At 43.9% G+C, this 21,725-nt stretch overlaps 1 protein-coding gene across 1 annotated transcript in view; it reads right to left on the bottom strand.

Moving 5' to 3' along the window:
• LOC121951861 (voltage-gated inwardly rectifying potassium channel KCNH6-like) overlaps window positions 1-21,725 on the bottom strand; it is an 81,841-nt gene that overhangs the window by 41,813 nt on the left and 18,303 nt on the right. Inside the window, exons 6-7 of the mRNA XM_088085451.1 lie at window positions 10,302-10,501; window positions 6,812-6,899 (exon numbers count right to left, since the gene is read on the bottom strand). Coding sequence (XP_087941577.1) covers window positions 6,812-6,899; window positions 10,302-10,501 — 288 coding nt within the window. The remainder of the gene's footprint in view (window positions 1-6,811; window positions 6,900-10,301; window positions 10,502-21,725) is intronic.

A 21,725-nucleotide genomic window follows, 5' to 3' on the forward strand; every position in this document is an offset into this window, starting at 1 on the left:
ATAGTGTTCGACCTCCCTTTAATCTTAAATTCTCAGCTGCTTGATCATCGTGCACTATTTCAGTGAATGATCATGTCGAGATGTCACATCTAATTCAGTTCTTCACTGGTTTTTTATCCCTTCCCCTGTGTGTTCGCTGTATTCACTGTTTCATCATTTATCCTGACTTATTCCTAAACTCATTTATTTGTAGTCTTTTAAGATTAGTTTTGCTGTGTAATTAATAGTTTAATAAACCTTTAATTTATAAAGACACTTGATCTTGTTTATTGTGTGTGTATAAAGTCCAATCACTGTACACCAGGAAAAAGAACTTTATAGCAGCCTTCAGTTTATGAGACTTGATTAATTAATCAGGCTAAATGGGCTATCAGCCTTTTTATTTTAATGGGTGGTTCTCTGAGGTTTTTCTTAAGTTCTAAGTTTAATGTGTAACCCCAGCCCCAGGTAGCTAATTAGCAGTGACTGACAATCGATTGGGGTGTTGTAGTACACTGGAACGGGGCCTGAGTTCGTCTGGATTTGGCGCAATATACCGGTAAGGACCTAAATAAGAATATGAAATAATTTGACGGTGCCTCCAATAATATCTCAGAAGTAGCACAAATCTAGGTACTTCCCCTTTAAAGTGTTCTGACTAACCTGTATTTTAAGTAACCACAAAGTAGTAACCTTATAATTTAAACACAGAATTAGTTGAACAGTCAGTTATTTATTACACAGTTATGGAATGTTATTCAAATTAGTTAACTGGTTCACTGTTGACCTTTAAATGTGTACTGGGAACAATGTCCAAAACCCACACAAGGATCTCGCAGTTTGACCCACATTAGATCAGTGAAGGAAGGTGAAAATGAATGAAAATGACCATAAGCTAAAATGTCCATAGCCCACACTCACACACACACTCACACCGGGCTATTAACGAAAATGAAAAATAAAATAAAACGTTGCAGGCCCGGTCGATGCTCGTGAGCAGTGAGGCCAAAAACAAAAGGCCGTTTCACTGAGTTAACAGCGCAAACTAAAAGTGCACGTGCAAAAGTACTAACAAATCCAACAGTCAGAGATGTGGGGGATAGGGAAAAAGGGCAGAGGGCATGATGTTTCAGCGGTCAAGGTGAAGCGAGCAGCACCACGAGGAAGGAAACACGCTCTCCAGTACAGCAGCTACAGTCTCTCTCTCCTGTATGGCAAATGTCCAGTCCTGAATCAAATAACTCCTTTTAATATCAGCGCTACAGGCTAGCTCGTGGCGAAAACCCACAATATATAAACGACACCGTTAGCAATTGCTATCTGCAATGCAAAATCAACAGTATGAACAGGCTATGAGCATGCTGAGCTAACGGCTACCAGCGATTAGCATTTTAGCTCGTTTTTACACATTTCAAATAACAGTAAGTACATAAAACACATCAATTTACCTCTGGCAGCTTCTCAGAGTACACACACTTCAACCATGTAACGACTCTTCGTCAGTCTTGGGAGTTTAGAGTGTTTTTACTTTAAAGCTTACAGCTCTCATGCTCGATGCTGATAAAAGGGCTCTGCTGCTATCATCTTTGATGCGCTGTAGTTGACGCTAAGCACCTCCTACTTGAACAAGGTGAGGACAGGATTGGCTCAGGACTGATGGTACAAAGATGAGAGAATGATAGGATGCTCCACTGCACCAAAAATTAACACTGTCTCCTGCTCTTTGTGCCTATAACCCTATGAAATGTTTTCTAAAACTTACACCACCCCTTAACCTCTGACTTTTTAACTGTACATAGAATGACTTTTTAACATGTTATAATACAACATTTTAAAAACATATTTACACCTTATGGACTATTATTTATTATCAACTTCAAACATTTTAATTTCTGTAAATAAAAGAATGAAATAAGAGGCACAGGGCTACAAATGTAAAACCCATTGTTTCTGATGGCCAAAGTTGGGTTCCATTATTCTACTCTGCAGTATAGTTCATAAAGCCTGCACCTCCACATTAGTGAATGGACATAGGCCAAAGTAAAAACTCAAAGTACATGCTGAATAAATTTTTTTCCCAAAGATGGTTTCTGTCACTGTCACTGTCACCCTGATGTTTGCGCAAGTGTTTGTTTTCATGACAAGTTCAGTTTTAATTAAGTTATTCAGTTCTACAAAAAGAGGATTTCCTGCCATGACTGACAGCTGTGTATGCCAATCTGTGTGCTCGCATTCAGTGGGGAAGCTCACAGTTGGTTGGACAGATATTGCTACTGTACAGACTCCGTCTCTCAATGTCACATCACCAGCGCAAGATGGCTGCATCTGTATCCAGGATATTTTAGCTTCGCTTAAGCATGGAGGTGGGTGGGCGTCATCCATCTTTACATACAGTCCGTGGTGTAAACTTAGTTATAGATCAAGATGGAATGAGATAGAAAGATCAAAAGAGAAGGGACTGCCAGTGAACAGGTTAATGGAAGACCCTTTATTAACGAGCCACGTTACAGCTCTTGGATAACTAGCCCCCTAAAGATATGAAATGAATAATTGAAAGGCATCAATTAAAGGGCAGGGCTAAATCTTCAAATGGTTAGCCTACGGATTTCAGTTTAGAACCTGGGAAAGGCTGGAAATGGTCTAACTGTATGTTTTTATACTGTCAGGACATTAAAGACAAATTTAATATGTATTCCAATAGCATTTGTATTAAACAAATGAAGTGTCTGTCCCCGACCACTTCATTTGTTTAATCCTAAAATAAACAAAAGGGGAGTTGTACATGAAAATCTCATAAAAATTAACTCATCTCCTGTCATACAGCATCATAACAGGAGAATTAAATGCGGACTCTTGAACGTTAGATCCTTATCAACCAAGGCTCATTTAGTCACTGATTTGATATTGGATAACCATATTGATTTATTCTGCCTCACTGAGACCTGGCTCTGTCCTGAAGAGTACGTTAGCCTGAATGAATCCACTCCTCCTGGTCATATAAATAGTCACGTTGCGCGGGACACTGGCCGAGGAGGTGGAGTCGCTGCTATTTTTGATTCAAGCTTAGCAATTCACACTAAGGCCAAGTTAAACTATAATTCATTTGAAAGCCTTTTTCTTAGTCTTTCTCACCCATCCTGGAAAACTTTACAGCCAATTCTATTTGTCATAGTGTACCGCACCCCCGGCCCATACTCTGAATTTCTATCTGAGTTCTCTGAGCTTATATCAAGTTTAGTGCTCAAATCAGACAAAATTATTATCGTAGGGGATTTTAACATTCACATGGATGTTAATAGTCAATAGGCTTCAGTCAGTGTGTACATAAACCCACCCACCGCTACAATCACACCCTCGATTTAGTCCTTGCATACGGCATTGATATTGCAGATTTATTAGTCTTTCCTGAGATTCCTGCTCTGTCTGACCATTATTTGATAACTTTTAATTTTTTATTACTTGACTACAAGCCTCTCAGTAAGAGCTACTCTTCTAGATGTCTATCTGATTCAGCAGTGGCTAAATTTAAGAAACTAATTCCCTCTGCTTTGACATCATTACCATGTCTTACAACTCCTGAGCACACTACTACTAACTTAAGTCATTCCCAAATTGACTGTCTCATCGATAATGCTACTGGCTCACTGCGATCAGCTCTCGACACTGTTGCACCCTTCAAGAAGAAAATAATGAAACAAAAAAAATTAGCCCCATGGTTTAACCTCCAGATTCGCAAATTGAAACAAACATCGCGAAAATTTGAAAGACATTGGCGTTCGACCAAACTGGAAGAGTCCCGTTTAGTCTGGCTGGACAGTCTTAAAGTCTATAAGAAGGCCCTCCGCCATGCCAGGGCAAACTATTATTCATCACTAATTGAGGAAAACAAAAACAATCCCAGGTTTCTTTTCAACACTGTAGCCAGGTTGACTCAGAGTCACAGCTCTATAGAGCCCTGTATTCCTTCAGCCCTAAGCAGTGACGACTTTATGAATTTCTTTAATAATAAAATCATAACTATTCGAGATAAAATCCATCACCTCTTACCCTCAACTGACCTGACCCCGAACTCAGATAGCCTGATTATGGCAGCAAGGCCCAAAATTTATCAAGACCATTTCTCCCCCATTGACCTTCATCAACTCTATACTTTGGTTTCTGCATCTAAGCCATCAACATGCCTACTAGACCCCACCCCAACTAAGCTCCTTAAGGAAGTTTTACCTTTATTAGACAACTTTTTATTAGATATAATCAACACGTCTTTATTGACAGGTTATGTACCCCAGTCTTTTAAAGTAGCTGTCATTAAACCTCTTCTAAAGAAGCCCACTCTCGATCCTGAGATTTTAGCTAACTATAGACCGATATCTAATCTCCCTTTATTTCTAAAATCCTTGAGAGAGTGGTTGCTCATCAGCTCTGTGACTTTCTCCAAGACAACAGTTTATTCGAGGACTTTCAGTCAGGCTTTAGAGTTCATCATAGCACAGAGACGGCACTAGTAAAAATTAATAACGACTTATTTATCGCTTCTGACACAGGTCTGGTCTCTGTTTTAATCCTATTAGATCTCAGTGCTGCATTTGACACCAGTGACCATCAAATCTTACTGCACAGACTTGAAACCTCAATTGGCCTTAAAGGAACGTCACTAGCCTGGTTTAAGTCATACTTATCAGATCGTTCCCAATTTGTTCACATCAATGATCAACCCTCCGCACATACAAAGGTCTGCTTTGAAGTGCCACAAGGTTCGGTGCTTGGACCAATCCTTTTCACTTTATATATGCTTCCTCTAGGCAACATAATTAGAAAACATTCCTTAAATTTCCATTGTTATGCTGATGATACGCAATTATATCTATCTATGAAACCAGATGAAACTGATCAGCTATCTAGACTTCAAACATGTCTTAAGGATGTAAAAGCCTGGATGAGCCGTAATTTCCTGATGTTGAATTCAGACAAAACTGAAGTTATTGTTCTTGGCCCAAAACACCTCAGAAGCTCCTTTTCCAACAATTTAATTTCTCTAGATGGCATTACCTTGGCCTCTAGCACAACTGTAAGGAACCTCAGAGTTTTATTTGACCAGGATTTATCCTTTGCCTCCCATATAAAACAAACTTCAAGGACGGCTTTCTTTCACTTGCGTAACATCGCAAAAATTAGACATATCCTATCCCAAACAGATGCTGAAAAATTAGTACATGCATTTGTCACTTCTAGGCTGGATTACTGTAATTCCCTATTATTTGGTTGCCCCAACAAATCTCTGGTGCAGAACGCTGCTGCTCGTGTTTTAATGGCGAGCAAGAAAAGGGATCATATTTCTCCTGTTTTAGCTTCTCTACACTGGCTCCCTGTGAAATCCAGGTTTGAATTTAAAATCCTCCTCCTTACTTACAAAGCTCTAAATGGTCAGGCTCCATCCTATCTGTCACAGCTCATAGTTCCTTACCAACCCTCAAGATCACTGCGCTCTGAAAATGCAGGGTTACTTGTGGTTCCCAAAGTTTCCAAAAGTAGGATAGGAACCAGAGCCTTCAGTTACCACGCTCCTCTCCTATGGAACCATCTTCCATTTTCGGTCAGGGAGGCAGACACCGTTTCAACTTTTAAAGGTAGACTTAAGACCTTCCTCTTTGATAAAGCTTATAATTAGGGCTGGCTCAGGCTGCCTGGACCAGCCCATAGTTAGGCTGACATAGGTTTAACCTGTCGGGGGACTTCCTCTGATACGCTGAGCTCCTTTCCTTCTCTCAATGCCGCCATCAGAAATCATGCATGTCTGTTAACTGCATTGCCATGTGCAAGCTTAGCTTAGCTCTGTGATAGCCATGTGGTACTCTCACTACCTGGGGCTCGCGATTACAGAGCCTGGGTCTGTTGAACTGCACTACGCTAATCCTGTTGCCTCTCGGGAGCGTTCCTGCTCCCTTGTTTCCTAGTTTCCCTGGATCCTGGCCGTAACCTTGACTGTGCCTGACCGTGGTGATAGCTGTGCTGATGCCGCGACCCTGCCTTTGGTTGTGCTCATGCTGTGGCTGTACTGATTCTGTGCCCCCCGCTCGCCCTGATTGTGGTCTGGTCCTAGTTGCGCCGATGCTGTGATCTTGCCTTTGGACAACTCCCTTTCACATATGCATGAGACTGTTATCATCTCTATCAACATCATCATAGAGAGCAATTACTAATTTCACACCTACCATTATTGTAATATGACATGCATCTGTTTCCATTATTGCTGTGCCCCCCTCCTCTCTCCCCCCTCCTCTCCCCCTCTCTCTCTTTCTCTTTCCTTTTTTGCCATGATTGTATTTCATTTGCTATTTACGACATCTATTGCTCGTCTGTCCGTCCTGGAAGAGGGATCCCTCACTATCCTCTGCCGCTCTTCCTGAGGTTTCTTCCTTTTTTTTCCCCGTTCAGGGGTTCTTTTTGGGAGTTTTTCCTCGGGTGATGTGAGGGTCTAAGGGCAGAGGGATGTCGTACACTGTAAAGCCCTCTGAGGCAAACCATGTTTTGTGATAATGGGCTATATAAATAAAACTGACTTGACTTGACAAACAAAAATGAGTTAGGGGTAGACAGCATTTGAAGAATGAGGCATTTTGATGTAGCTGGTGGAGGTAAAGCAAATTCTAACTACTGCATGTTAACTACTTCATGTCTCATAAAATAGAATTACTGATGTACACAAAACTCAAAACTGTAGTTAAGATCAGTACTCCAGTAAACTGTCTGTATGTTGCACCATGATAAATGTGTGATATCTAGTTGTTTATATAAAAGATCCATTTCTCACGTGTATGTTAAGTAATATTACCTTTAAAAGCCTTAAAGTTCTGAAGCAGTGACCTGTTGAGGTGGAGACAAATATCTGCTTGGAGGCACTCTGGGAAACCTTTTAAAACCTGGAGGAGTAAAGATAGGGTACACAAAGAGAGTACTTTGTTTGATATATAATAATAATAATAATAACTGATAATCATAATTGTTATTATTATTTTTTGGCAATTATCCATCCATCCATCCATCCATTTTCTTCCGCTTATCCAGGGTCGGGTCGCCGGGGCAGCAGCCTAAGCAGGGAAGACCAGACTTCCCTCTCCCCAGCCACTTTGTCCAGCTCTTCCTGGGGTACCCCGAGGCATTCCCAGGCCAGCTGTGAGACATAGTCTCTCCAGTGTGTCCTGGGTCTTCCCCGGGGCCTCCTACTGGTGGGATGTGCCCTGAACACCTCACCAGGGAGGCGTCCTGAAGGCATCCTAATTAGATGCCCGAGCCACCTCATCTGGCTCTTCTCAACGCGGAGGAGCAGTGGCTCTACTCCGAGCTCCTCCCGGATGACCGAGCTTCTCACCCTATCTCTAAGGGAGAGCCCAGCCACCCTACGGAGGAAACTCCTTTCGGCCGCTTGTACCCACTATCTTGTTCTTTCGGTCAATACCCAAAGCTCGTGACCACAGGAGAGGGTAGGAGCGAAGATTGACCGGTAAATCGAGAGCTTTGCTTTTCGGCTCAGCTCCCTCTCCACCACAACAGATCGGTGCAGAGTCCGCATTAGTGCAGACGCTGCACGGATCCGCCTGTCGATCTCACACTCCATCCTTCCCTCACTTGTGAACAAGACCCCGAGTGTCATGGACCTGCTGTCTGTTTCCTCCTACCTGCTGTCAGTAATTTTCCACACACACACACACACACCCTCCCTCTGCTCCGCTCTACCTGCTGACCACGCCCACTGCTGCAGCCTGCTCTCCCCTCAGCTGCAGCTCATCATCAATCAGTGCAGTATATAAGACACTCCAGGACACACACACACTGCCAGATTGTTCCTCTGCGTTATGCATGTCTTTCCAGCGTTTCTCCGTCAGATCACCCGTTGCCGACTCTGCCTGTTCCTGACCTGCCCTCCTCGCCTGACTCCCCCCGGACCTACCTGCTCTTTGTTCTCGACCACGTTTCCAGTTTCGGCGTTCCGGAAAACTGACGGCTCCACTGGTAAAGACTCCTTTGCTCGGCTAAGACGATCCTCCTGCCTGATCCCTGTCGGTACTGTTGCTCCCGCGGATGGACTTCCCGGTTACCGAATCCCTGCTTGTCCCAGACCATCCCTCTGCTCGATCCCTGTTGGCGTTCCAGCACGTGGAGACGGCTCGTGGAGCTACGGGGTTTCCTCCCCGCCAGCCACTGTGGGTACAAGCTTCGTTTCTTCACTCAGTGACAAACCCAGAGACACTGCTAGTGCTCCCTGCACGAAGAACGAACTCTTTGTCTGTAAGCTGAGCCATTTCTGTGTTGGTTACAATAAAAGTTATTACCAACTTCAAGAGCCTATTGTTGTACTGCATCTGGATCCTACCACCACCCGTTTCACCCGAGATACTTAAACTCCTCCACTTGGGGCAGGACTTCGTCCCCGGTCCAGAGGGGGCACGCCACCCTTTTCTGGCTGAGAACCATGGCCTCGGATTTGGAGGTGCTGATTCTCATCCCGGCCGCTTCACACTCAGCTGCGAACCAATCCAATGAGAGCTGAAGGTCACGGCTTAATGAAGCCAACAGGACCACATCATCTGCAAAGAGCAGAGACCCAATCCTGAGGTCACCAAACCGGACCCCCTCAACACCCTGGCTGCGCCTAGAAATTCTGTCCATAAAAGTTATGAACAGAATCGGTGACAAAGGGCAGCCCTGGTGGAGTCCAACCCTCACCGGAAATGAGTTCGACTTACTGCTGGCAATGTGGACCAAGCTCTGGCACCGGTCATGCAGGGAACGGACAGCCCGTATCAGGGGGTCCGAAACCCCATATTCCCAGAGAACCCCCCACAGGACTCCCCGAGGGACAGGGTAGAATGCCTTCTCCAAGTCCACAAAGCACATGTGGACTGGTTGGGCAAACTCCCACGCACCCTCAAGGACCCTGCCAAGGGTCCAGAGCTGGTCCACAGTTCCACGACTGGGGCGAAAACCGCATTGCTGCTCCTGAATCCGGGGTTCGACTGTCCGGCGGACCCTCCTCTCTAGTACCCCCGATAGACCTTACCAGGGAGGCTGAGGAGTGTGATCCCCCTGTAGTTGGAACACACCCTCCGGTCCTCCTTCTTAAAAAGAGGCCAGTCCAAGGGCACTGCCCCTGATGTCCACGCAATGTTGCAGAGTCGTGTCAGCCACGACAGCCCCACAACATCCAGGGCCTTGAGGAACTCCTGGCGGACCTCGTCCACCCCCGGGGCCCTGCCACCGAGGAGCTTTTTGACCACCTCAGCAACCTCAGCCCCAGAGATAGAGGAGCCCACCCCCAAGTCCCCAGGCCCTGCTTCCTCACCGGAAGGCGTGTCGGTGGGATTGAGGAGGTCTTCGAAGTATTCCTTCCACCGATCCACAACGTCCTGAGCCAAGGTTAGCAACGCCCCATCCCCACCATACACAGTGTTGACAGAGCACTGCTTCCCCCTCCTGAGACACCGGATGGTGGTCCAGAACCTCTTCGAAGCCGTCCGGAAGTCTCTTTTCCATGGCCTCATCGAACTCCTCCCATGCCCAGGTTTCTGCCTCCGCAACCGCCGCCGCTGCATTCCGCTTGGCCTGTTGGTACCTGTCTGCTGCCTCCGGAGTCCCACAGGCCAAGAAGGCCCGATAGGACTCCTTCTTCAGCTTGATGACACCCCTTACCGCCGGTGTCCACCAGCGGGTTTGGGTGTTGCCACCCCGACCTTACGGCCACAGCACTGGTCAGCCGCCTCAGCAATGGAGGCACAGAACATGGCCCACTCGGACTCAGTTTTTGGCAATTATAATTAACTGTTTTCCTACAATTAGTTTCTTACATTTTTTACTGTGCTGAACAAGTGAAACAAAGCATGAAAATCAACAACCACATAAAAGTGTAAAAATAAAACGTATAACATAGAATTACACATAGAATATTTAAAAATAATTTTAAAAAATAAGTTTTTGTGTAAAGCATCTGAGCAGCTCGAAAAGTTTTCTGTAAAAAACGTATAATAATAATAATAATAATAATAATAATAATAATAATAATAATAATAATAATTATTATTATTATTATTATTATTATTATTACTGAGCACATAAGATGTTCACATAATATCACCTTTTTATGTCTGTATCTTTATATTAAATGGAAATATAACGTATGTTTTCCTTTCTGACTGTTTCTCCCAAAATCAGCGTTAGAACAACAGATTTGGAAAATCTGGGATCTTACGGACACACTTTTTAGCTAAAGGCTTTAGAATATGGCTGACAGGGAAAGTGTGGATCACATAAAAGTCTTCTATACTCACAGCATTCATATCTATTCCATTAGTGTATGACCAAGCGTGTTGGAAGTACTCTTCCAGCCGCTGTCTCAAGGGGTTGGGGATCTGGTGAAAGCGGATGAACTCTCGAACTCTCATCATCTGGGCATGGTAGCGTGCTGTACCAGAGTACAATCGCTGAATAATGGCTGACACATTTCCAAAAATACTGGCATACATCAGAGCTATAGAAGAGATTGAAACAGAGACCATACATCATGTACCTTGAATTTAAACAAGAGATTTTACAGTAGATTTAAATGTTTCATTCAGGCACTGAGAATGAGAAACCATCAAAACCAAAAAAAAAATACACAAAACAAAGTGTACTTATATGCATTACTATTAATGAATGTAGGAAGTTATCATAATTTATAGCAGAGATGCAAGGTATAATCTATGGAAGCCCTGAAAGGCAAGGTAAAAAAATAATAAATAAATAAATTAAAAAAATTCAGCCATGTTAGCACTGACTAAGTTTATCCTCTTCTAGGAGATACTATTTTCTAAATACAAGATAATAGCTTCAACATTGGAAATCCACTTTTAGGCTTCATTAGATCAGGGCTGATTTAGATTGATTTGAGAGTGAGAAAGTTATGCAGAAACAAACAGTTATTGCACTATACAAGGCAAAGGCATTGAAAGTTCAGCAAAATGGTTTTACCTTCTTAATTGACGAACAATTGTTCACACTAAAAGTCACACTTCAGTTACAGTGGCTCATGGCCAGGAATAAGCCCTTCTTTCATCACACCCTGTAACACTTCAAAGTAATAACAACCCACAAATGTAATAAACCATAAATGTAATACAAATCTGCAGCTTTTGATGTAATGATCCTGGAAAGTAGTTGCAGTTACCTACGTCCAAGGTAAAATTCAATTTTCTGTAAATGTTATATCAAATGTAATAACTATTACATTTGAAGGTAAAAATCATCCGTTTTCAAAATTCAAAAACTGCCCCCAAATGTAATATGAAAATGAAAAATTATGTTCGTGGTCATTGTTGTTTGTTTATTTACTTATCAGCTCATTTGAAAATATCACAGGTTTGTGCAGAGCGGGTCAAAGCATGTCAAAGCTGCGCTCTGAGTAAGTTAGTAATAACTTATAGAAACATTGCACCCAACATAGGCTGTGCATTAAGTAGATAGATAGATAGGTACTTGATCCCGAGGGAAATTTAAGTAACCAGCAGCATATTAAACATACAGAATAGAATATAGACCAATAAATATATAAGCAATATATACAGAGAAAAAGAGAGATGCAGAATATGCAAAAACGCGAGATATAAAACAACAATAACAATAAAAACAGTGCAATACCAATAAAAACAGTACAACAGTGCAAACAGTGTTTATCTGTGTGAGGAGGAATTGAAGAGTCGTATGGCCTGTGGGACAAACGACTTCCTCAGCCTGTCAGTGGAGCAGGACAGGGACAGCAGCCTGTCACTGAAGACACTCCTCTGCCTGATGATGATGCCGTGCAGAGGGTGGTGGGCATTGTCCACGATGCAGAGCAGTTTGCTGAGAGTCCTTCTCTCTGCCACTGATGTGATCGAGTCCAGTTCTGTGCCGACCACAGAACCAGCTTTTCTTACCAGCCTGTCCAGCCGAGAGGCGTCCCTCTTCTTGATGCTGCCTCCCCAGCACACCACAGCATAGAAGAGGACACTTGCCACAACAGACTGGTAGAACATCAGTAGGAGTTTCCGGCAGATTTTGAAGGACCCCAGCCTCCTCAAGAAGTAGAGCCTGCTCTGAGCCTTCTTGAGGAGGGTCTCGGTGTTGAAAGACCAGTCCAGTTTGTTGTCTAGCTGCAGCCCAAGGTATCAGACCCCTCAATGGAGATCTGTTGCATAGGCGGCCTGGACCTCCGGAAATCCACCACCATCTCCTTGGTCTTGGTAGTGTTGATCTGCAGATGGTTTGCCCTGCACCATGTCACAAAGTCCTCCACCAGGCTCCTGTACTCCCCCTCCTGGCCATCCCTGATACATCCCACGATTGCAGTGTCATCAGAGTACTTCTGCACATGGCACGACTCAGAGTTGTACTTAAAGTCTGATGTGTACAGAGTGAACAGGACAGGGGAAAGAACAGTCCCTTGTGGTGCGCCAGTGCTGCAGACCACCGTGTCAGAGGAGCAGTCCCTCAGCCTGATGTACTGACGTCTCCCTGTGAGGTAGTTCGTAATCCAGGTCACCAGGTGTGATTCCACCCCCATATCTGCCAGCTTGTCTCTCAGTAGAGGGGGCTGGATCGTGTTGAAGGCGCTCGAAAAATCAAAAAACATGATCCTCACAGCGCCACTCCCTGTGTCCAGATGAGAGTAAGCCCTGTGTAGCAGATACAGGATGGCGTCGTCCACCCCGACCTCCTCCTGATAAGCGAACTGGAGTGGGTCGAGTGCCTGGCGAACCTGGGGTCTGATGTGGTGCAGCAGGAGCCGTTCTAGGGTCTTCATAATGTGTGAAGTCAGGGCAACTGGTCTGTAGTCATTCAGCACACTGGGGTGTGCCTTCTTTGGAATTGGGATGAGGCAGGAAGTTTTCCATAGTAGAGGGACCCTCCCCAGTCGCAGGCTCAGGTTGAAGACATGCTGAAGAGGCACGTCGTCCCCCAGTTCAGCAGCACAGGACTTGAGCATTCTTGGACACACCCTGTCTGGCCCTGCTGCCTTCGTGGGGCGGAGTCTCCTCAGCTCTCTACTGACCTGCTCTGCAGTGATGGTGGGGGGAGGGGGGGGGCATTGTCTACTGAGGATGCAGCTGATGGTGTTGAAGAGGTGTGATGTGGGTGCCAAGAGCAGTAAGTGGAGGGTGTGTGTTGGGGAAAGCCTTTGCATCTAGCGGAGGAGGAGGAGAATCAAACCTGTTGTAGAAGTGGTTGAACTGGTTTGCTCTCACCCCATCCCCCTCTGCTGAGCTGGTGGTCTTTTTGTTGCAGCCTGTGATGGTTTTCATGCCATCCCAGACCTCCCTCATGCTGTTGTTGCCCAACTTCTGCTCCAGCTTCCTGCTCTAGGACTCCTTTGCTTCTCTCAGTCGAACCTTGAGTTCTCCCTGTACGCGCTTCAGCTCTGCCTGGTCTCTGTCTTTAAACGCCCTCCTTTTCTTGTTGAGGAGGTTTTTGACATCACTGGTAATCCAGGGCTTGTTGTTAGGGAAGCAGCGCACAGTTTTGGTGGGAACAGCAATGTCCATGCAGAAGTTCAGGTAGTCCGTGGTGCAGTGTGTGACCCCTTCAATGTCCTCGCTGTGTGGTTCTTGTAGCACACTAGTCAGTACACTCAAAGCAGTCCCTCAGAGCATCCACTGCCTCTGGAGACCATTTCCTGAAGGAGCGTGTAGTTGTGGGTTCCCTGAGTACCCGTGGTTTGTATTGGGGCTGGAGAAGTACAAGATTATGGTCTGATTTCCCCAGTGGAGGAAGAGGAAAGGAACAGTATGCATCCTTCACATTGGCATAAAGGAGGTCTATTGTCTTGTTTTCCCTGGTCGGACAGTTAACAAACTGATGAAATGTTGGGAGAGTAGAGTCCAAGCTGACATGATTGAAATTACCAGAGATTGCAATGAAAGCCTCAGGGTGCTGTGTTTGCAGTGTCGCGATGTTAGAGTGGATGACGTCACATGCCACTTCTGCGTCTGCCCGCAGAGGAATGTAAACACAAACAGCAATGGCGTGGGAGAACTCTCTGGGCATGTAGTAAGGTCTGAGACTCACCACAAGCAGCTCAATGTCCCGACAGCACACCGTCGCTTTAACCGTTACATGTCCCGGGTTGCACCATCTGTTGTTAATGAACAGTGCGAGTCCCCCGTCTTTGCGTTTGCCGGTTAGCTTAGCGTCCCTGTCAGCTCATACAGTGGTGAATCCAGGCAAATCCACATTAGCATCCAGAGTGATGCCAGTTAGCCACGTCTCCGTGAAGCACATCAGGCTACACTCCCTGTAGATTTTCTGGTTCTTCACCAGAGCCGCCAGCTCGTCGGTCTTGTTGGTCAGTGCGTTTACATTCCCCATGATGACAGATGGAATGGATGGCTTGTACCTCCACCGCTTTGCTTTCTGCCTAGCCTTCACCTTAGCGCCGGCTCTGCAGCCCTGGTACGGCTGTCTCAGCTCCTCTGGTACAAAGCAAAAGCTGCCGGTTTTCCCCGTTGTCCGTAGAGAGAGCAGCTGTCCCCTTGAATAAACAGGGTTTTTTCTTCCAGGAGATAAAATATCCATCGGATATAATAAGAACTGCCCAGTATGTGCAGTATAAAAGTGAAGAGGAGGAAAAGTTGAAAAAAATAGCGATGAAAAACCCAAGTTAAAACAAAACACAAGTTAAAACTACAGAGCTACTGGTAAGGCTGCCACTCGCGTCGGCGCCGGAAGCTAATGCTAAAAGTCCACATCTTCTCTCTTCTCTCAGTTGTTCTTTCTCTGTCTCTGTCACTCTCTCTCTCTCTCTCTCTCTAATATACATGCAGCAGCTTTTTCATTTCTTGTCGGTTCACAGAATCGTTTTGACGCAGCCACCATTCCAGGTCGTATCACCCCTGTGTCTGCCCGCTCTGTGTCTGATCTGTCAAGTGTGTTTGCTTCTTTTCTTTCCTCCCTGTGTTCACAGGCTGCACAACTTCACCATGCACTCACATCCCTCCATCCCAGCATCCCTCTTTCTTCCCTTCCCTTGGCCAGTAGCACAGCCTTTTACACTTACCATGTCCTCTTCACTTTCCAGGTCGCCGGCCACTTCCAGCAGTTTAACCAGGGCACCTACAGGGGTGCCCTCAACTCGGAGCTCTACTGCCGTGTATTTGTAGCCAGCTCTTCCTTGGCTTGCAACCTCTGCAGTGCTCCTTCTCACCCAGCCACAGAATGTGTTATTACTGCCACTATCCTCTCTCCAGGCAAGGTACCTGACCCCTTCCATTGACTCAATCCTTGAATCCATGTGTCTTCTTGCCTTCTTCGGTTTTCTGAGATGCTCGGAATTCACCTCCTCCACATCTTCCTATAACACACCAGCAGGCCTGTACTGTAATGGGTAAAGAATTAACAGTCTTTATTCAGCAGGTTAATGCAGAAAAACTGCTAACCACAAGATGCGTCAGAGTAGACCAGGCAGGTATGGCAGGATTTAAACCCTGGTCTCCCGTGTGGTAGACAGGTAGGTTACCACAAGACCAATAGGGCAGGCAGTGAATGTCTGGGACTCATGAGCATGTGATTATCCAAAAGTTCTCAAAAGGCTCAACGAGTGTGGTGGCCTTGAGACCTTGAGATGGAGTTGGCAAGGCTGACAGCACCAGAGGAGAAGAGCTGGCGAGGTGAAGCTGACACAATGGGCCTTTGGGCTAAACAGGAACAGGCTGAGTCCCAACCAGCCACAGGCAGACGAGGAACAGAAAGCAGCCAGGCAAAACTCGTAGTTGGGGACAGAAGGCTGGTGGATTTACCGGGGCTGAGATGTGAAGCAAAGGTCAGAGGTGAGTCGGGTCGATACCAGGTCAGCAGTCCGGGAACAAGTGCTGGAGAGTCAGGCATGACAGTGAAGACAATCCAGCAAAGACTGAGCGGATTGAAGCTGCATATATACTAACTTGATTGGAGATGGTGAGCAGGTGACAGCAGCAGGTGGAAGCAGTAAAGCTGATGAGGGGTGTGGCTGAGCAGCAGAGCAGGAGATGGGGAGAGCAGACTGTGACATGTACGACATTTTAGTCCACTCTTTAGACACACTGAGATTTAACCTGAAACAAAGCAAAACTGACCAGCTCGGCCTCTCTCAACTCATTTTCCTCTTCTATTAGTACCTGAGTTACTGCGATCCCATCCTGGCATACACAAACTCACTCTCTGACTAGCTCACAGTGCTCCTCCACAAGTCCCACTCCTCATCACAGAATCCAAAATAGTTGCTACACGCTTCTGGTTATATCATCATCTCCACCAAATACTGTCAAAATAAGGGATCTCTCCCGGATGGGGCTGCTTTAAAGGAATCTCTGACGATGTAATCAAAATCCAAGGCCGTTGGTCTTCCCGAGCATTAGCAGAGTTATAGCCACAGCAGACATCCAAACAGCCCATTCTCGCTTGGTCCAGTGAAGTCTGTTGGGGGACTACGCAGCACCAAGCTGGCCAAGATGTGTCCCCCACTCAACGCCCGAGTTAATACATGCTCCAGCCTCTACACAACTCCATGTAAAACATACATCATCACTAAAGCCACCTTCTTTATCTCCTCTCATCAACCTCACCCCCCATCATCCCATCATACAAGACCCTGATAACCTTAAGGTCTGATTCCTTCCCTGGCCAAAGACCCTCTTCTCAACCTTCCCCTTCACCCCCATCATCCATTCAAACTCAACCCTTGACCCCCATTATCCCTGATCCTACATTTATCCAATGAACTACTTTTCTACCGCACATCTAGCATGGTCTTGTTAGTGAAAGCATGCAAAAGCTGGGTGGCATGTCTGCACTGACATGTGCATAGACAGCAACAACTACCTTTTTAAGACAGACTACCACTTCTTGCCTGACATTATGTTTCCCTTAAAATGATGTTTTCATGCTACCACATTTTGACCCCTTTTAATGGTAATTAGTTTTGCAGCTTGGATTTTAACAAGTTCAATGTTAAATAAAGCCTGCTGTCAATAGTCTGCATTATCCTGGGCTAGTATGTGAAAATTCCAGGTCATATTGCAGTGTGCTATCCATTATCATATTGTAGTGATCACACAGTTATTTTTCTCTGTTGGCATGTGTTGCTGTTTACAGACAAACAGCACAAGTTTAAAACAGGCCATGTCAGAATGACCCCAAAGCACAGGGGAAATTGGGTTATACCAGCACCCTGACTCTTAATCACTAACTAAAAATATATGTAGACATTAATAAGAAGGGAACCCACTATGATAAGTGATATAAAACGAAACTAAATAATCTAATTATGCCATTTCTGTTGTTTTAGATTCACCATAGTCAGGCATCGTCTGAAACACTACTAAAGCGGTGGGTATCGGTGAAGTAGACTGAGACAGTCATGCATGGCCACTGCACAAGTAAAGCAGGGCTTTGGAAGGTTTATTCCCCCACTGCAGCTCTGCTGTATGAACTAGAATCTGCAGTCAGACATCTGCAGTCTAAAAGCTGTACTGATGGACTGAGACAGTGGGGACTTCCCTCTGTGATACTGGTAAAGCTCTCTTTGAGGAGGGATCAGGGGTTGGTTTCACAAACCCGTTTAAGCAGTCTACAGTGCCACACAGAACCAGCTAAGGTCCATCTGGTAAAAGGGTCTGCATCAACATTGGGGAGAACACCAAGAAATTTTACAGGGACCTGGACAATACAGCCACAAACTCAGCTCAGAAAAGTGCCTTGTTATGGATACGTCCTGACTACTGACACCATTTCCAACCAAAGGTGGTGTGTTTAGCTCTAACTGAACCACTGAAAGGTTTGTATGAGGCCAAAAACAGCAAGCTGTCCTACCCTGACTTGATGACTACATGTAATGCATCTTTAATGGCATTAACTAACTACATCAGAACTGGTGCATTTGTTTCTTTCAATGTTTTCTATGTAATTTCATCAATGTAATAACATTTTTCAATGTTAAATAATTCTGCATGTTGTAGGCTGTAAAAAATTGTGAAAAGTTTCTCCAGATGGCCTGGTTACCTGCACCTGCTGTGGCAGTGGTGGGAGTGATCTTGGAGATCAAGTATCCACACTGTGCTAGAGACAATGGACTCCTCAGTGCCACAGAGAACAAGCATTTCTGGTCATCCAGACTTTATGGTGAGGTCTGGATTTGTTTTTTCAGAGGATTTTGCCCGATTTGACCATTTCACAGGAGAAATAAAGAATGTTGTGCTGTTGGCTGAGAAGTAGACATGCCCAGATAGCCAGGCTTTAAAACAAATTTCACAGTCTTAATGGGATATATTTTCATTTTGGGTATGAAGTTTGTGCTTTGTATATAGAAATTACAATACTGACTTATATTTGAAGTGACTTTAATAAATATGATACACCTTTAACAGTTTTGGATCAACCTTAACATCAGCTGTCAAACTGATTTAAAACAATTATTTTAAACTGAAAATGGAATTTTAAAAATGTTTTCAAAAATGATTGTAGTTACACAGCTAATTTCCAAGCAAGTAATTCACTATGATAAGAACAAACTTTACACAACTAACAAAATTACACAAATGAAATTGGGGAACAAACATGCCTCATCTCCCAAAGTTGTTTCCCACCCAGGCCTATAAAGGTTTTTCTAACCCTCTCTCCTGTTCTTTTTTCCCTCTGTCTTTCAGCAAAAGAGGTACACAGTGATTCAATGGAGCCTGGAGACTCCCTGCACTAAGACAGCACCCTCACCCTGAGTGTCAGCTCCCTGTCTTCTGCAAGCCTTTCCCTGTTTCTTATTTTTATCAATGCATATACAAGGCTTCCCAGTGGTGTGGTCTTTGTTTGAGGAAAATGTTCTAATGCAGTTTTTGAAAATGAGAACTTAACATATTTTTTTTGCAGTTGTAAATTGTGGTGAGTGTAAAACAACTTCTGCTGGCATTACTCAACAATATTTTCCTCATCTGCATGTCTGTGGAAAAAACGTGCATGTGTACCCTTTCTCTACACACCTGGATCATCCCCATGCAGCACAGCAAAACACTGTGGAGACTATCTGAGAGGACATTACAAAAGAAAGGGCAAATTCCAACTCCTTGATGTGCTATTTATATTTCTGAGTTTATTATATATTAATTAAATTAAATAATTGCTGTAAGTAAGTAAGATAAATAAGATACACGTTTATATATATAAGCAATTAACAGCAACCTGCTCCTTTACCATGGTAAGGTAAGTGTAAAATATGTCAGTATAACCATATATGTCATATCCACATCACTCATATTTATACTATGTAATTATGCATTTTACTTATAACATATATGTGTTTGTGTACATAGATTTGATATATTTTGGATTTTTAGATATATTTTATTTTTTGAATTTTAATCATTTTTAACCCCTATTAAGCACACAGTCACTTTTTTTTCGATTGTCTCTGATTTTTGAGCTGCTGAAATGTGTGAATCTCTCGAGTGTGACATTAATCAGTCTAATTTAACCCTGGCTGTTAACATTAATCTTCAAATATAAGCATGTTTTACTTTAAAAAACAATATAATAATGAAACTACATACATGCGCTCTGTGTATATTGTAAATCAATGCAGTTATTTTTAATTAGCGAAAAACTGGGTTTTGTCACTCCGTATAATGTATTCAGACACTTCCGGGAACTATTCAAAGCCTCCATGAGTCAGGGTCAGTTGTTTAGTCACCCCAGCCTTTGATGTGAAAGATATCACTACTTGTGGTGTAATTCCTATCAGACATTTCAAAATGTTATATAAGTTATACTGTGAGTAGATTTGTGCCCTTGCTTTTAAGTAATGAGGTTTCTCGATAAATATTTCAAGACAGTCAATTATTTACATACACTTCTTAATGTTTTTGAAAAATGTATTGGCAGGGAGACTTGCACATGTTCTTGTTCAGGCCATACAACAGACACTGGTGCCAGTCGTTTATTTAGAGTATTAATAACATTTGTGAAATAGTTGGTCTGTGCTCCCCAAATATGTAAGACAGAAACTGAATTGGGTTAGGTGTACCCTTGAGTGATACGTACTAAATTTAACACAGCCATGAAAACCATAAAACTGGCAAACCAGTTAGAGACTTCACTTTCTCATTCTCATTCTCATAAGCCCCAGGTTGTAGGAGATTTAAGGATTTCATCATGTTTTTAGAGCTCAATGTTGTTATTTCAGAGTTGCTGACACTTCAACTCCAGCTGACATACATCACAACTAGACAGATGACATATCTCTTTTACATGCACAGATAGATAGATAAATAGACAGATTGGTGGATTTTTTTGTACATTAAAACTAACATCATAGAGTATTATTATTTTTTGTTTACTTTGAACAATTGTGGGGCTTTACCTGAGTGACCTTTTGGGGTGGCTTCTTAATAGTATGTAACAGCATATAAAGCAAAAACAGCTCCATATAAAATATATGTAGTATTGTAGTGATAAACAAATACAAACAAAAGAAATACTTATGTTACTGAAATGCCAGGAAAATGTTTACATTTTCTAATTAAAACTAACATTGTAAATTGGGCTTTTGTTTTTCTGTAAAAAGCAGCATTTTAACAGAATCTGACTAAAATGTGTGCCCATTGAAAAGGGTTTTATATCTGTGGCTACAAATGTAATCAATAGCTGAATTAGTTAGGAATGGCTGCCTTAATGCTGCAGGGATAATGTTAGCTTGTAGCTTGTGTTGCTTCTAATTGTCATCTAATTCTACAGATGTCTTTGTAACAGAGTTGACATGTTTAAAGAATTTCCACTGATCGTGTACCCTACTGTCGAGTAGCAGGTGGGCTCTATTATTGTACGAATAGCATTGTTGCAGTGCTCTTAACCACTTGTAAAATGTTCTTTTACCTCAGAGAAGAGCAGAAATACGAAAACATAAGTGAATCTCAAAAATTAATGGGTTCTAACAAAATAAGATTGAATTATAGATAAGGGCAAAAATAAGAGAAAATTAGTTTATCTATAGTTTCTTGCATGAGACCCATTGTTTAATTTCTTTGTTTTTGTTATGGTTAACGAAATGGTCAATTTGAAATCTAATACTACTATTAATGCTCACAGTTAGTTATTCACAAACAGTTAAGTGTTGACTGACCTGCTATTGGTGTCATGGACCTGCTGTTTGTTCCTCCTACCTGCTGCCAGTACTTTTCCACACACCCTCCCTCTGCTCCACTCTACCTGCCAACCACGCCCACTGCTGCAGCCTGCTCTCCCCTCAGCTGCAGCTCATCTCCAATCAGTGTGGTATTTAAGACACTCCAGTTCACTCACACATTGCCAGATTGTTCCTCTGCATTATGCATGTCTTTCCAGCGTTTCTCCGTCAGATCACCCGTTGCCGACTCTGCCTGTTCCTGACCTGCTCTCCTCGCCTGACTCCCCCCAGACCTACCTGCTCTTTGTCCTCGACCACGTATCCAGTTTCGGCATTCCGGAAACCTGACGGCTCTACTGGTAAAGACTCCTTCGCTCAGCTAAGACGATCCTCCTGCCTGATCCCTGTCGGTACTGTTACACCCGCGGACGGACTTCCTGGTTACCGAACCCCTGCTTGTCCCAGACCATTCCTCTGCTCGATCCCAGTCGGCGTTCCAGCACGTGGAGACGGCTCGTGGAGCTACGGGGTTTCCTCCCCGCCAGCCACTGAGGGTACAAGCTTCGTTTCTTCGCCTCGTGTGAAACCCAGAGAC

This window comes from Plectropomus leopardus, chromosome 12, assembly GCF_026936395.1.
Source record: "Plectropomus leopardus strain MGB_pleo_1.0 chromosome 12, ASM2693639v1, whole genome shotgun sequence".
NCBI lineage: Eukaryota > Metazoa > Chordata > Actinopteri > Perciformes > Serranidae > Plectropomus > Plectropomus leopardus.